This window comes from Eufriesea mexicana, unplaced genomic scaffold (genome assembly GCF_001483705.2).
Source record: "Eufriesea mexicana isolate 0111107269 unplaced genomic scaffold, ASM148370v2 scaffold3780, whole genome shotgun sequence".
Lineage (NCBI taxonomy): Eukaryota > Metazoa > Arthropoda > Insecta > Hymenoptera > Apidae > Eufriesea > Eufriesea mexicana.
Window position 1 is genome coordinate 15,778 of NW_016911795.1, and position 16,777 is coordinate 32,554.

The following is a 16,777-nucleotide window of genomic DNA, read 5'->3' on the forward strand; positions in this document are numbered from 1 at the left end:
TATTCAGGCAGGGTGAACTAAATTTTTAGTCAGACAGGATATTTTTAAACTAAGTTGCATTTACGTCTAAGTAATATACTTGGAGGTTAAGATACTAGTAAGTAGTACTTAGGTAAGGAATTAATACGTAAGCAGGAGGCTTACACTACAATGCTAGGCACATTCGTATTGAAGTGATATAACATTTTTAGTCAGGCAGTATTAAGGTTAACTAAAGGTAGTTATGCATGTTAATAATTGAGTTTATATATAATTAATGGTGGTATTGGTGGGATTAAGTAGTAGTAGTATTGCTTGATGGTATTAAGTTGGTTAAATAAATTTAATTCTTTGCGAGACATTTATTTCTTCTGATGTGGTTTTTTATTTTTTAATTTTTTAATTATAAATTATTCTACATTTTCATGCTCAGAAATGTTATCTTCCTTTCGTTAAAATTTTCTAATTATCTATATTTTGTGGCAACAAAAATGTAAAATATTGATACAGAAATGAAATAATGTCTCGCATAGAGTTAGTTTAATGCTTAAGTTTAATGCTTAATTTACTATTTATTTCTAAGTGAAATTATTTATCTTTCATTTTCAGGTTTAGCTTTTCGCGTCGATTTTTTGTTTCAATCCTTTTTGCCATTGTTTTGTACAACGATCAAAGATTGAACGTTTTGCAAACGTAAACAAAAAGGGGAATTTATTTGAATGTTTAATTTTTTCGCGAATGGAGGGAGGATGGGTCGTGGATAGGGTGTGTCTCCATTCGCAGCACCTCCTCGTGGTGAGACCTGGGCAATCGGTATTATTTGACATATCATTTCTAATTGTATCACTATAGTTATATCATACATAACTAATAGCTATGATACAATTATGGACGATATAGCAAGTAATATGAGCTAATTGGCTGCGATCTCGACGCTGTAGATTTTCACCTGTTAAATTAGGGAGAAGAGATCGATAAAGGATCTTCCTGTAATTTACATTGTTTAGACTTTAGACATAATTCACACAGGCATATCGACTAATATAGCGTTCATCGAAGTCCTCCATGTTACAATAATCGGAACATGATGTCTGTACCTACGGGATCGATCTTCTTCATCTCCAAAGATATTTCTTGAATATTTGAATAAAGTTTTTCCGAGTTAGTATCACAAAGGACCTTCTTTTTTACCATAAATTTTCTGCAGATTTGAAGTATCAATTTTCTCGTATCTTCGGTCGGTAACATTGGAAGTGATGTTATCGATTATCGAAAGACTCATTCATACCCAAATATCTCTGTAGGTATTGTCGTGAGTAACTTAAATATGGTGAGGATATCTCAGAACCTGTTATCTGATGTCGGTAATGTTGAGAGTGACTTGGGTATGGTAAGGATATCTCGGAACCTGTTATCTGATGTCTTGCATGCGCAAAATTTGAGTTATATTCTTCTTTTACCTTTCCTTTCTTTAATTTTTAATTAATTTTTCTCTTTTCATCATGGAAGTGGAAATGATTTTAAAAAGCTGAATCTAATTAATGGTCGTTGCTATGTGGCGAATATGCTTGTGCGAAAGATAAATGGAACGAGTCGACTAAAAGAGGGCTTGAACTCGTTTCAAATTGACTGAATTATTAATTAGCCATTTTGACATGGAACTGAAGTTTTTTTTTTAGAATATACTGTTGAGATATAAAATGAGGATAGGGGGTCGGTTATTTATTCCCCAATTTTATTAAGTAATTTATTTGGCCATTTCAAATTCGTATTGCAAAATGTTTAATTGTAGTGATTGTACGTTTGAATTTCGCGCCAATTCCAGAATCAACGGTAGTAGTGATTGTGTATTATCAGTGTAACATTGTTGGAGGTTACGTAGATAAAAGTGTGTTCTGATAACGACATTTGATGACCTCATCAGTTGTTAAGTAAGGTTAGATTAATATGATATAATAGATTGGTCGCTCGAGTAAACAAGTTAGTTTTCTGTCGACTCTGAACATGACGGCCTACGCGCTCAGATCCTTACCAAGATTCGGTCTATTTTCTTCTGGAATTTCATCGAGACGTATCCTTTTTTTTTATTTTGTTTAAAAACAATTGTTCTTTTAAGACAAAAACATGGCAAGTTTCATTCTCTTTATGGAACCATTTGATTCCACGGTAAGTTTATTTCTTTCGAAGGTACAAACCACACATTTTGTTCACTATTATGCTTCTTAACCTACAAATTGGATCATCAGAGATCTCAATATCGTCTTCGCTCGGAGGAAAATGTAAGTTTCTTCTTCTCCATCTAACAATTTTATGTTTATTTTCGCACGTGTTGCTCGTGTCGCCTGAGTTCCCTAATTCGCCGTTAGGTGGCAGCACATGTCGACTTATCCTCGAAGCAAAGTTCTCGCGGTATCAGGTGGAAATATGAATTTGAATAACTACTCGCTTCGAAATCGAATTTTGTTCTGCATTCATAAATAAACTAATTCCCCTACTTTACCATAAATTTCTCGATGCAATTTGATCTAATAATTTTGAAATAATCGATCTCAATGAACCATCCTCCACGAAACGAAACAGCTAGCTTCAACTGGAAAGACCCATTCGCTCTCGAGTCCCAGCTCACGCAGGATGAGATCCAGATCAGGGATCAGTTTCGATCTTACTGCCAGGAGAAACTTTTACCTCGCGTGGTCGAAGCAAACCGCGGTGAAATTTTCCACAAGGAGATCATGAGGGAATTGGGCCAGCTGGGAATCCTGGGCTGCACCATGTCTGGCTACGGTGCTGCTGGCGTCTCCTCTGTGGCCTATGGTCTCCTCGCCAAAGAGATCGAGGCTGTGGATAGCGCGTACAGATCTGCTCTGTCAGTGCAATCCTCCTTGGTCTGTGGAGCCATTTATACCCACGGGGATGAGTCGCAGAAGCAACGGTACTTGCCAAAGTTGGGTACGTTTCTAAGATTGACGATGAAACGAGACATTGCTTTGCGAATTCTGAATGAGAAAGAGGATTGACAGGAATGGAAAGCACGATGATGGATGATATCGAGGGTCAAGGAACCATCTCGAACGAGAATTCGCGAAGTTGTCTCATGAATTGCGTGCATGTGCATGTCAGTGTGCATAGGAGTCTCTGAAAACAGGATCTTGGTGGATTTCAGTGTCTGGTGAGGTGATCGGTTGTTTCGGGCTGACCGAGCCCAACCACGGTAGTGACCCATCCTCCATGGAGACCAAGGCTACGTACGACTTTGACAGAAAGGTCTATAAACTGAACGGAAGCAAATCATGGTCAGTTCACTACACGATTCTCTAAAAAGACCAGAGTCCAAGCTCTTAAGGACCCTTTGCTTGGACTGTTCTGTTGAATCCAGGATCACCAACTCTCCCGTCGCTGATCTACTAGTTATCTGGGCCAGATGCGAGGATGGAATCATTCGAGGGTTCCTGGTCGAGAGAAAAGGGAACGAGAACCGACTGTCCACCCCAAAAATCGAAGGCAAGTTCTCGCTAAGGGCCTCGGCCACGGGCATGATCCTCATGGACAACGTGGAGGTGCCTGTAGAGAACCTATTGCCAAACGCCCAAGGTCTGAAAGTAAGTCCAGAATGCACTGGTAGGGTGGAAACGTCACTCTTAAAGAAATATTCGCGCAGGGTCCGTTCTCGTGTCTGAACAACGCCAGGTACGGAATCGCGTGGGGTGCTTTGGGCGCCGCTGAGGCCTGTCTAGAGGTCGCCAGATCGTATACCATGGATAGGAAGCAATTTAACAGGCCACTGGCGGCCAACCAATTAGTGCAGAAGAAGCTGGCCGACATGATGTGCGACATCGCGTTCAGCCTTCAGGCTTGTCTGAGGGTGGGCAGGCTGAAGGACGAGGGCAAGTAAGGGTTGCTTGACGATCTTGCACAGTGTATAGCTTTTAATAATTGTCAGGGTAGTCTGTTTCTGTCGAGGACTTTGGGTTGGGGTCAACGTTCCCTGGAGAGGGTCGTTAGGGCTAACGTCTTTGCTAAAAAGCTGCTAGACCTAGGTCGTTTTTCGGCATTCTCTTCTGTTCTCTGTCCATTTAATTGGTATCTGATGTATTTTTTCTGGTAAAATTGCGTGTGCTAGAGCCACACCAGAGATGATCTCCATGATAAAGAAGAATTCTGCCGCCAAGGCCCTGGGAATCGCGAGGACTGCCAGGGACATGTTAGGTGGCAACGGGGTATCGGACGAGTATCACGTTATCAGGCATATGATGAACCTGGAAAGCGTTATTACGTACGAAGGTACGTAGATGGGCATCTAATAGTGACGTGAATTCTCCGAAATGAGAGAACATTCACGTTTCAATGTCGTTTATCGCAGGTACCAATGACATTCACACTCTGATACTCGGCAAAGCCATTACTGGTATACAGGCCTTCACCTCGTAAACTGGGACTGGGAAGCAACGAACAGAACGTTCGTTCTATTACTCATTTTTCTGCAAATTTATTTTTTATATACTTCGATGTGGCTTTGAATAAAATTTGGTGAAAACAAAGAGAAAGAACAGAGACGAGATTGGTGAGAAGAAAATTGAACGAAAATGTGAGAGAATGAGATAGAGAGAAAGAAAAATGATCGAAGACGATTCGAATCGTGTGAGTGAAGTCCGGTTTTGGTTTCTCTTAATTTTTATTTCGACACTGTCGAATTGCACATATTTCCATCCCTCATCTCTTGCGCGATACTCGAAAGGGAGCGTGAAACAACACACGAGCTAAAGATCGGTTTGTTCAACAAGGGCGTGCCACAACACAAGCGACTGCGATTAATCATAAATAAATTAAGTTTAATTGCTAAGTAATAAAACGTTAATTACATATGTCAATGATAATTAATTTAAGTACAACACACGTCTCGTGCAAAAGTGTAAAGAAGTTTCTTTTTCGTGCTACACTCAATTACCATTTTTTTTTTTTTGTATTTTTTTGTGTTTTTTTTTTTCTTTATCTTGTTTGTTTTGGTTTATTTGGTTTGGTTTGGTTTGCTTTGCCTCTCGCCGCGACATAGTATTTCCGTTTTACCTCCATATCCACCACTCCTCCCACCTCGTTCACCTCAGTGTCTCCGTGTGTCGCGCGTGTGATTCATGTTCCTGTGTCGCTGTGTGTACGGTATTTTTTCTCTTTTTCTCATTAAATGGTTCTCGACTACAATAAGCTCTTGGTAAAACGTAGTAACATCGTAGTTTACAGTAGTTTACAATCGCCCAGCGCCTCCAGAACTTGTGTGTCTCTATTACATAGCTACACGCTTCCTCATGCTGCAATCGAAGTCCCCGCTCGATCGTTCGATCTCTATCCTCTTTCGCCGATCTTATTAATTCCCCAGATAATCTTCCCCGCGCGCGAATTTTCCTCCACGACATTTTTCCCCTAGGCGAGGACGGAGACCGGTTCGAATTTTCCCGCGATATTTCGTTCAACGATTGCAACGGCGACTGTTTCATCGGATTCTCGATCGCTGATCGATCGATCGACGAGCGGACGCTAACAAACTGGTCACTTACAAGAAAAAACTAGCCTCTCGTCGATCTCTCCGACGGATCGGTGCACCGGATCTCCCGGGAAGCTTCGATTCCATCATTTTACAAATTGTCTCTCTCACTCGCACAGTCACACGCACACATGCTTCCTACAGCCAAGATTCTTCTCGCAAAATCAACATGACACGCCGGTCTCTCGATCAGGTTCGTGAACCACGCTCTGCGTATGTCTCACTCTCGCAATCCATTCTGTGTTCCTGTGTCCCTGTGTTTGTGTATGTCTCTCTGTGTGTGTATGTGTGTGTGTGTATGTGTGTGTCATTCACTAATGAGTACGTAAGTGTAAACAATAAATAATGTATTTTTTTTTTCATCTTTACTCGCGTAAAATCTACGATCCTTTGGTATGTCCACGCGGCGATCGAGATCGATCCGCGGTCATCGATCCAGCCGGTCGTCCTCCTTTCGTCAGCGAGAAAAAAGGAAACGACGTGTCCGCCGAAACGGGGGATCGAGATCGGTGGTCCGACCCTGGATCACCCCGTTCCAGCCACTTGCCACACTCACTCCCGTCCGTTTCTTCTCGACTTAGTCCATCGCCCGTTGATCTTTCTCCCCTCGCCAGATCGCGCAACTCGCCGCTTCCGGTCTTCCCTCGACCGTGCGAGCTGTCGTTTCCTCACAGCGCAGCGCATTTTCGCGTTTAAAAACTCTAAAAAGGAGCCTCGTCCCGTGAAAATTCCCCCAACCTCTGTCGCAGACACCCCGTCGCATCTCTCTTCCCCTCTCTCCACTCGAGTTCTCCGCTGAAAGAGAGAATACGTTCGTTTCACGTGATCCCGAATATATTCCCTGCTTCGCTGGCTCTCCAACCACCCCAACCCCAACCCCCGCCCCCCGTCGCCAGCTTTGGATACCGACACGATGAACCCTCGTATTATAATAAATATAATAATGTATACTTGCTTTTGCACTTGTATTTTACATTATTTCATCTCTGATTAACTAATCGATACCTTATTGTCGTACGAACCGTTCGCCTGTTCTCTTTCGTTTACCCCTTCAACATCGTCCTCCGTTTATACCTTTCACGCTCTCGCTGATAGTTGTGATCTCTTATACCCATTCGCCAAGAACTCACCGCTCCAGTTAACAGATTAATTAGTTCATGAACGGCCTCGAAACGCGGCCACAGGTCCTCGGACTGCCGTTTCGCATGAGTTTCCGTGGTTTCTGCTCTCCTCTTTGCTCGCTACTGATTGTGAGTGGTCGCGCGGAAAAAAGGTGCTAGGTGGGTAGTCGGGAACGGGGTGACGATCGAAATTGAACAATTTTACTATCGCTATTGACCTGGTCGAGACTTGCTTTCTCTATTTCTCCTATTTTTTTTCTTCTTTTTTTTATATTTTTTTCTTTTTTTTTCTTTTTTCGGTGACGGTTGAATAGATCGTCGATCGATACCGTTCTAATCCGCAGGATATGTGCGATGTGGGCAGTCGAAACTATGGTCGAATTAAATACACGCGTGGGATATAGTAGCTGAACGAAGGATGAACGAAACGAACCTAGAGGTAACGTGAAAATGGCGTCGAGAGGATGTTGGAGAAGCAGGGAGAAAAATCGTATTAGGAAAGGGGGGGAAGCCCCGGTCGATGGAGCGAAATCGTAGTCGAGCGAAGAGCAAAAACCAGCCCCCTCTCCCCGAACTATTCGCCATCTAGACGCGTGCTATACAATAATATAATATATCACTCAACATTCGTCCAACATTCCAACCCTCGAACGACTCCACCCCTGTCCAAGGACAAACTTTTTACGGCTACGCTCCTTCCACCCTTTCACCCTCCTCCTCCTCCTCCACTCCTCCTCCTCCTCCTCCTCCTCCCTTTCGTTCTTTTTTTTTCCCCCTATCGATTTAAAACTCGCGCGCGCGACTTGCGTCGTTGCAATATAAAAAAACGCGTATACACACACGGACCCGAAATAGATTCTCTTAGTCTCTACGGTTGTTTTTTTTTCTGTTTAATCCCTTCTTTATCGTTATTATTATTTCTGCCTTTTAATATATATATTTATATATTTATATATTTATATTTATAATATGTTCATTCGCCTACGCCTCCATCTTCGTACGCCCCGCCCCCGTCCCCGCAGCTCCATATTCGTTCGGTGAGACGTGCACGCTCGTCGAAATGCTCGATCCCTGTGAAAACTCTGCGTCAATCGCTTTCCGGTTCGCGCGACGCACCGAGCGGCGGTTCCGCCGTTCGAATTTCGCGCCGGCCGCCATTTCGCGTCGCCGCGTCGGTCGGCCATTCGGGACGAGGTAGCACGCACCGCGAACGTAAATAGATGATCGATTCAGAGACGCCGCTTCATTACGCTCGTTTCGTCCCTTCTTCACGCGCTTGTTCCCGCTCGTGACGCTTTCCACGCGCCCTCGAACCCCAACCGCCATCTTGTTCTAGCTTGCAGCGCGTCGTCACGCTGTCCGCTCTCGTGTCGCGTCCGATTCAACTTAACGTTTATGACAATCGTCGATCGATCGACACCGTGGCTCGATCGACGATCGAACCCCCTCCTGGATCGCTGGGGTTTCCTCGCTATTCTAAATTATACATCCCAACCCGGCCCTTGACCCGCCCCAATCCTAACTAGCCCCGGCTGCCTGAAAATGGCAATTATATTTATATATATATTTATATATATATAATATATCATTCATTTATATTTATATTTATATTCATATTTATATTTATATATTTATATATTTATATTTATATATATAGTATATATATAATTATATACTATGTTCCTGCTTCACGTTCAGCGGGTTCTGTATTCTCCTCTTTATCTCCTGCCCCCTCCACTCTTCCTCGCATATTTCCCGCGCCTGTGTAACCATAGCGTGCGTGTGTCCCCATCGGTTCCCTACGATATAGCCTGATCCCCTGTACCCCACCCCTCCCAACCCTTCTCGTCCCCTCGCGTGCCCGTGTTTCAGAATTTCTCCATTTTTCTCGTTCATTTCTCAGTCGTTCCGAACGTCACGTTTCTTTCTCTCCTCTCTCTCTCTCTCTCCCTCTCCCTCGACGATACGTCGGCTCTCTCGTTCGGAAAGTCCGTTGAAGAACCGCTGTTGCAAAGTTAGCCGGAACCCCACTATCTCTCGCTCTTTCTCTCCCTCACTCTCGCACACAGACTCTCTCTGTCCAACAAAGAACGCGTTTACAGTACGGTTTGTATTGATAGTGAATTATATCTTCCTCTCGTTACAATGACAAAAATCGCAAGAATAATAATAGTAATAATAATAAGAAGAATGATAATAATAATAGGGATAAGAATATAAATAATAATGGCAATAGTAATAATAGTAATAGCAGCGACGATGGTGACAATGAAGGTAATGATCTATCGCGGCGGTAATAATAATAATCATGGCGAGCGTAATTAATCGGTAACGGGAATTAAACTCGTATTTACAGAATTATCGTACAGACAGTTCTCTCATCGCGTCCTTTCATCCCCCATCCGCGGTCTCCCCGAATTTCCCTAGGTATATCCCTGCCGAGCGAGTAGTCACAAGCGATCCTGCGATCCTGCGATCGCAATCTCCCGAAAGTCGCTTCCGATTGCCTTCCATCGCGCCTCCACTTCCGCTCGAACCGCGCACGCGAATCTTCTTCCTTCCTTCAACGATGCGACGACTGCCTCGTAGTTTACCCTGGACCCTTATGATACTTTATAATCGATATAAATAAATTATTGGATAGTCTTGCTGGATTCGTGTCCAGAAACTTGGTTCACATTCTTCGTCTTCGTCCTCCGTGGTTCTTCGCTGCAGTGTCTAGGTAATTTCTGCTGGCATTTTTGTCCAAACTTCTCCACATCTCTGTGCTTCCATTTTCTTCGTGTCTGCTGCACGTCAGAGGGCGCTGATGTTGCATTTCCGTGTGTCTTGAACGATCCTCAGCATTGAACCAAGCCTCTCGAGCGTCGTCTCCAACGGAATGTTCAGTTTTCTTAACATCCAAAGACGTCGAACGAGCTCGACGCGTGTTCCTCGATAAATTCGACGCATCGTCCGCGTGAACGTCCACCATTTCGATGCTCATCCATCCGAAGTACCTCGATCGCGGTGTCGTACTCGCGCCTGACAAGATGGCGCCGGGCGAAACTTGCATGAAAGCTCGACGCTCCGTGTCCATCGGAACCCCATCCCCTGGAATCGTCATAGCGGTCTGCTTGCTCATCGAAACCCCAATGATACGCACACGCCGGCAAATACAATAGCACTTGATCGAAACCCGGAGAATCGAACGTTCGTCCACGTGTATCACGATTTCGCGCAACATTCTCGGTTGTTGTGAAACAGCGACGCTCCCCTTATAGTTAATTAAACCGTTATTACAATAATATATGTTTACTTTGTACTATATATGATCTTATAATCGACGACCGCGACGCACGCTTCCGTTTCATCTCGTTTCATCGATTTTCTCTTCAATTCTCCCCGTTTGGTACGATTTAGTCTAGCTCTCGCCCCATCGTACGCGGTGACTTTCGAGCGATCGGCCACCACCGCGTTTCCCGCCTCTTCTTCCTTCGTCGTTTCGTTGCATGCTCGCCGGGTTCGAAGTTTCTTCAAATACAAAACGGAAAAAAGGAACTGAACGCGTGGATCGCGAGGAACCGAAAGAACGCGGGACAAGAACTATGCTCTCTAATTTCGCTACGACTCTTTAACCAAGGAATGTCGCGTAATAGACTAGTACGGAATCGTTTCCTACGCCGGGATCGTGTCGCGGAGGGATCGTTGCACGCTGGAGCGTAGCTTATTGCCCCATTCTTCCCCTCCTCGTCGAATTCCGTCGTCCCTCGAGGACCCAGAGTCCAACGTCCCTCTCGCAAAGGATCCCGTATCAAACCGAAACTCCTTCGTGAAACGCAAAACAGGTTCTCCAGCGAGGAATGGCTGGCGTGCAATTGGGAAACGCGAAAACTACCCTCTTCCGCCCTCTTCGTCCCTCTCCCGTCACCGCCTTTCCGAATCGCGAGAGTCTCTCGCTCCTTCCCTCTCTTTAATATGTACAATAGCACAGCACAATTGCGGTACGATATCGAGTGCGGTTCGCAAAGTTTCTCTCTCTCTCTCTCTCTCTCTCTCTCTCTCTCTCACACTCTCTTTCACGCGTTTATCTCTTGTCTCTATATTTCACTCTGCTCAACACACACACATACGCGCGCGCGCCACATTCAATCCTGCGATTCGCATGTCGCCGTACACCGAGACCACTAATTCTCGCGAACGATCAGCCTCCGGTGTCCCGTCTGCTCCTCTTCTTCGTCGATTTGCACAAAACAGCGTCCACTCTGATATACAATGTTCATTTAACATACGTAGAATATATATCACTTGGCACGTGCACCCTCGACACGATGCCACATTTGTTTCTTCTCTCTCCTCTCGCCTCGCGTTCCTTTGCTTCTCCTCCTGTGCCTCCGTGTTTGTATATTCGTGTACCGTGTCTGTCGTGTGTCGGTGTGTACACGTGTGTGGGTCAGTGTGAGCGTGTATTTAAGAAACGAAGCTGTTCTTTCGCGTCCTTTCATTCCGGTTAAGTTGACGGGTTCTTTCGAAGTATGTTCCTTTAGCGACCAACGAGGACACGACGAGTCCTGATGCACCCTCTTTGACCATCGATCTTCCACTCGATCCTTCCTCACCCCCTGCCAATCCACTTTCCGCGTTTCTCTGTTCCTCTGAGACCCGACCGACCGCGAATCGAGGCCACGAACGTCGCTGTTTCGGAGAACAGAACGATTCCGGGAGTCCCTGGGACGATAGGTCCCGGTTTCGGATCAGAAGATCCAAGGAGGAACGTGATGGTGTCGAACAGCGACGTTCGTCGAGATCGAGGCAGGCTTCCATCGACGGTTAAGTAATTTCCGTGAACATAAATTAGAGACTCGTTCGGAGTCCTCTGCGAGCTTTCTTGCTTCGAAACGCAACCATGGCACGGAGAATTATCTACAATGGCGTTCTACGTTTTGTAAAATCGAAAAGAATATACCAGCACGATCTACGCGAGATATTTCTTGGCTCGCAGAGGATCGACGGGTCAGACCCTCTAGATTCGTCAGAGCCTCGAGGGTCTAACGCGTCGGGGTTCAGCTTGGCTGCTCGGTGCGCGAGGAAGCCGGCCAGCCTCGGAGACACGCGTCGTTTCCGGTGAACTTGAGGCGCACCTTTTGCAATTTTGACTAGATAAAGGATTGGTCGACCCTTCGAGGGCCACTCCGACACGCGTGGACTAGAAAACGCTCTGGATCGAGGTATCTTACTCTAATATGGCAATTTATGGCACCAAGTTCACGGAGAACGGCACTACAGCCTCGAAGAAACGGTTTCTTCGAGGTCAACTATGGAGGCGAGGATGCTTTCACTGCGGCAGATCGATGATCCATACGATTTCCTTCGACGCGACTCCACGATGCCCGATTTCACTCCCCCTGGAACGTGGTTTTCGTTTCTTGGGAATACCTCCATTCTTCCTCTTCCTTTCTCTCTTTCTCTCTCTCTCTCTCTCTCTCTCTCTCTCTCTCTCTCTCTCTTTCGTTCTTTGTCGTTCTCGTCTCCCCCTCTCATTTTCCCATGAGTTTACTAATCGGAGAATCGCGAATCAACGTTCGAATTTTGCAAAATTAATCGAGTTGGAAGGGCGTTCCGCTGGCCGAGGCGAAAACGACCGCGTTGTTTCGCGGGACGTAGCGAGGTTACTACTGCAATATTCACGAACAAGGCTGCCACCCGTTTCTGCCGTTAAAAAATTATCACAGTGACCGTGCTTCCCGGAGCCTGGCTATAAGATAATGGCGCCCAGCGTGCACGATTCCTCGTGCACTTCTCCACTCCGCTCCCTTCCGCCCCTTGAGAAACGCTTGAAAATCCTCCTCCCGACTCGCTGGATTCTAACTCCAACACGTCGGACGTGATCGTCTATCTCGAATCGAGCAATTCCACGAAAACGTTCTTAGAAATCTCTATAGCCTACTGTACAGGGCCCCGGAAGAAGTCAGTCGGGACGGTGCGTGCTTGTTCTTCTTTGTCACGCGCTTGGCCAATCGAGAAAATCGCGATCCCAGCCAACTGACTTCTTCCAGGCATCTCGCAGTAGTCCTTTCAACGAAATCCCTCGAACGATGTAAATACAGCCCGAACGAACGCGACTGTGGCGCCGCTCGGCACGGCCCAGCGGCCTTCCCCCACCACTTTCTGCGAATCGGGCCAACCGTCCCCGCTACGTCGTCGAAACGGGACCCAACGATTCGGTGAACGGCGGAAAACTGACGTTCCAGGTCAGTCGAGTGTCTCGAGTGGTATCGCGAGCGTCGCGCCGCGTGCGAAATCGCCGCCCTTACGAGAAGGGCAGGTCTTCCTCGGGCGACTCGTCGTGGTACTCCTCGTGGTCGGACGTGTGTCACAAAACGTCGCTTGGTTGCCGTTGCCCGATACCTATCGTGGGCGATAGCTGTCCCTCTTCGACCGCGACGGTCTTCGGGTCCTCGTCCTTCCACTTGTCCATGGAGCGGCGTCGAGCGTTCATGAAGAAGTTGCCGACCGTCGTCGGCTCCAGGCCCAGCTGCCTAGCGATTGTCACCTGCATCTCTTTCGACGGCCTCTTGGTCTCCTGAAAAGTACCATTCCTTGTCAGACATTCTGATTTTTCGCTCGTCGATCGATTGGATCGAGTTTGTCTTTACTTTTGCGTTTGGATCAGGGTGTACTGGGTGAATGATGGGTGTCGATAGAAAGGGAATCGGTATCAGATCTGATCAAAATTAGCGATAGCAAGTTGTGTTTGCGATTGAGCCAACTCGCTATTAGTCACATCTCTCTGACATCTTCCGAGCTTCTTGTTATATTGCGAAGAGCTCGGAAGAAGTCAGCCAAGATGGCCGACAGTCGATAATACCTTCTGCTAATATATATAGTTCGCTTCCTTAGTCACGGAGGGAAAATTCATACCGAGGTAGCAATTATGATCAGAGAACGTTTCTGGAAAACAGTCTCAATGGGTTTGTGAGCTCCTTTCAACGAATTGCTAGGTGTTTACAGGTATTCTTCTGAAATTTAAACTTGTTAATCTCGGACGCCATTTTGGCTTATGGCTCTTTCCTCGGAAAGGTTCTCAGTGCAGTTCATTGCGCGGTTTCTCGAATAAGTAATTGTTTTCTCGGAACTCGGAACGTCTGTAATATAAGGATCGCAATTGCGAGTACCGCTAAGCGTAAATATCAATTTCAATTGCAACCCCGAAATCCGGGTCAAAAGACGAGTGCTTCGATGGACCCTGCCAAATCGCGGGCTCAAAGGGGTGTAAGAATTGCGAGTATCTCATTAGCGAATTACAATTTAAAGGACTTTATTTGTCGAAGGGTAGCTAGATCGATGAATATTCACGGCAGCCTTTGAGATCTGCCTTTAAATCCACCCTATCCCCTACATCCCCAACGGGTCCCTGATAGACTTCGCTCGCCTCTGTCCACCTATGTATAATAACATCTGCTTGGTGCTGGAATAAGAAGGAATAAGAGGAAAAGCCATGGCTATTCGATAGGCGAACGTGACGGTGGACGTCTCCAGCGAAAAATTCGAACTTGGAAGACCAGATGCTATAAATAAATATGAAGATCTCGAGGTCCTCGACTGTATCCCCGATGGACGCATCCAACGGGACCCTTTGTGCCGGGCTCTCGGTAGCACTGCTTCCTTTGTTTCTTTGACTTGGTCCTAAATTAATATTCATCCCCTCTACCATCTCAACCTACAATTCCCCTGGAATATCGGTCGGCCGAGGCCGGTGTAGGTGTTTTGATCCGGCTACGGAACCGGAAGGTCCCAACAGGGGCACCGCGGCCCGATCGCGGAATGGTAAACATTTCTGTACATGTGGCGAACGGGCTGGCACGCTTTCTTCCCACGCGACGTTTCTTACTCGACGTAGGTCGATCAATAACACGGACGGAGCAGCTAGAGAGAGAAAGAGAAAGAGAAAGAGAGAGACGGGGAGAAAGAAGGAGAGAGGGAGGGTATCGATTGCTAGGAAGGAACAATTATTACAAACCGATGGCCCGATGCGCGTGCAGCTGAACGCGATAATTAAAGCGTTACGCGGGATATACGCGATCGTTTAGAGGTCTAACCGATCAAATTAGGATGCTCCAACCGACGCGAGTTGCACCCCCCGTGCGCCCTCGGCACGGCCTCAACCCTACCGCCCCCGGCTGGCCTTTCTTCGTGGAGAGGAAGCGACGCGTGGGGACGATAATTTAATGAGCATGGTTGATGTCGTTTGATGGAGCCTCGCGTGCCAGGATTTTGGGGACAGCGCGACCCGCGCTGCGATTGAAAAGGGGTTAATCGGGGGCCGTCTTAATGTCTTCGTACACGAGTCACTGCGTTGCTGCTTTCCTCCCCGGTGAGGGATGTTTTATCGGGAATTAAATGGGTTTAATTGTACGGTGTTGAGTGGCCTTCGTTTCCAAGGGGTAGAATTTCGATTCATTTCCAAGACAATGTAACGTGTTGTTCGGTATTCCTACCTTTCGATGGGAACAATTTTTCTTTGGGCTATTAGTCTGTGCGCTCTGTTTCCAGGGGATGGAATTTTGTTTTAAGGCAACTGGATTTATTGGACGACACTCTGGTCTATTATTTAGCATTCCTTTATTAGTCAAGGGTGGAATTTTAGTCTAAACGAAGTAGATTTTGGTCACACTGATTTATTTATTTAGGAGATCAATTTTGCTTCAAGAGAAATAGACTTTATCGACACTATATATAGTATATAATTTAATATTCTTCATTCGTAAGGGGTGGAATTTTAGTTTAAATGAAGTAGGTTGTCGGTGCCACCAAGGTCTATTATATAGGGGGTGAATTTTGTTTTAAAGGAAATAGATTTCGTCAACAATGCGGTACATTATTTAATATTTTTCATTACGAAGGAGCGAAGATTTATTTTAAGTAAACTATATTTTAGTAACACCGTGGTCTATTACTCAGTGTCTTTTCGTTCAAGTAAAATAGTGCACCTGGATGTCACTGCAAAATATTATTTAGCATTCGATATTATATTGATATATTTCAGAACGGGAGGAGATTCTGATGACCCATTAATTAGGCGTTAGAGTTGAAGCGGATAATTAATGGTAGCTAAACGAAGCCTAATTTCCAAATTAACGAGACTTAAACCCAAAAGATGGAAGAATCTTCGAAGCCCAAAATACCAATCTCCTTTTCCGCATCAAAATCTCGAAAATATTTCCTCACCACGTTCAAACAAATTACCTAACCTAACCCACCCCTTTCCCTCCTCCATCAACTATAGTCTCGGATATACCCTAGACTCAGAGATCTCCCTCTGCTACCGACAATGTCGTCGATAATAGTGCAATAAAATATTCACTCGTTCCATGCTTCTTCTCTATCATATTTCGATAATTTCTCTCCCGGCAAAGGTGGAAAGTTCGAATTTCTCGAAACTCGAAACCCCTTTGATTATTCATCCCTTGCGCCATGATTCAATGACGAGAAACCGCGCGTTGTAAAATTACCGAATTTCAATTATCCATCGCACACCTATTTTACCCGCTACAGAATTATAAAAATTCGGAGAAATTGGACAAACACGCGTCAAGTGCAATTTCAATCTCGCGTAATTGCAATTCGTCTTTGCGAGATTTAGCACGAAAAACTCAAAGGGTGGACTGGTGGTTGTCGCGGCGTAAGGGTTGAACGAAGGACTGGGGGGGGGACGATAAAATAAAGCAGGATTTGATAACATAAAGATCCAGCAAGAAATGACTTGCATTGGCTCAGCGAACAGACGTTTAAGGAACTGTATTGATATCCTGTCTGGCTGTAATTCAGCTCGTGTAACGCAACGAAACGAAGGTCTGCCGCCTCTGTCTACGGGATAGCAGTTCGGTATAGAGAGAGGCGTATCAATTGTTGGAAATACGGGACACTATCGGCGCGAGGATCGTGATTATTCCTTGACAGCCACTGTGCGCTGGCCTGAGAAACCTGGCTGGAACAGGGACGCGGGACGGGGGTTGCATACGTGTCATGGGGTGAAGGGTGCACAGAGGATCTCGAGAACGGGGAAAAACCGCGACTGCGACTCTTCGATGTCCGCGTTTCGACCAGCCACCGTCAATTACCATTCCCTGCAACGTTAATTCCCTGCTCGCAAGAGCAAACA

The 16,777-nt window shown here is 45.8% G+C and overlaps 2 protein-coding genes across 2 annotated transcripts in view; one reads left to right on the plus strand and one right to left on the minus strand.

Annotated features, from left to right (window-relative positions):
* Positions 1-1,456: 1,456 nt before the first annotated feature.
* LOC108551184 (glutaryl-CoA dehydrogenase, mitochondrial) lies at positions 1,457-4,801 on the plus strand. The gene is made up of 8 exons (XM_017905236.1): positions 1,457-2,050; positions 2,226-2,258; positions 2,560-2,928; positions 3,143-3,272; positions 3,356-3,578; positions 3,638-3,867; positions 4,100-4,260; positions 4,340-4,801. Exons 1-8 carry the CDS (start codon positions 1,984-1,986, stop codon positions 4,405-4,407), a joined length of 1,281 nt encoding a protein of 426 aa, XP_017760725.1. The 5' UTR covers positions 1,457-1,983; the 3' UTR covers positions 4,408-4,801.
* Positions 4,802-12,878: 8,077 nt separating this feature from the next.
* The window catches only part of LOC108551323 (hepatocyte nuclear factor 6), a 109,676-nt gene continuing 105,777 nt past the window's right edge, over positions 12,879-16,777 (minus strand). The window contains exon 7 of the mRNA XM_017905460.1: positions 12,879-13,198. Within this exon, the coding sequence (XP_017760949.1) occupies positions 12,989-13,198 (210 nt within the window). The 3' untranslated portion in view covers positions 12,879-12,988. The remainder of the gene's footprint in view (positions 13,199-16,777) is intronic.

Bases quoted from the DNA above. Each gene is read 5' to 3' on its own strand.
- LOC108551184 (XM_017905236.1), top strand. From the start codon at position 1,984: ATGACGGCCTACGCGCTCAGATCCTTACCAAGATTCGGTCTATTTTCT. The intron at 3,579-3,637 runs GTAAGTCCAGAA...ATATTCGCGCAG, and splicing joins CAAACGCCCAAGGTCTGAAA to GGTCCGTTCTCGTGTCTGAA. The intron at 4,261-4,339 runs GTACGTAGATGG...CGTTTATCGCAG, and splicing joins AAGCGTTATTACGTACGAAG to GTACCAATGACATTCACACT.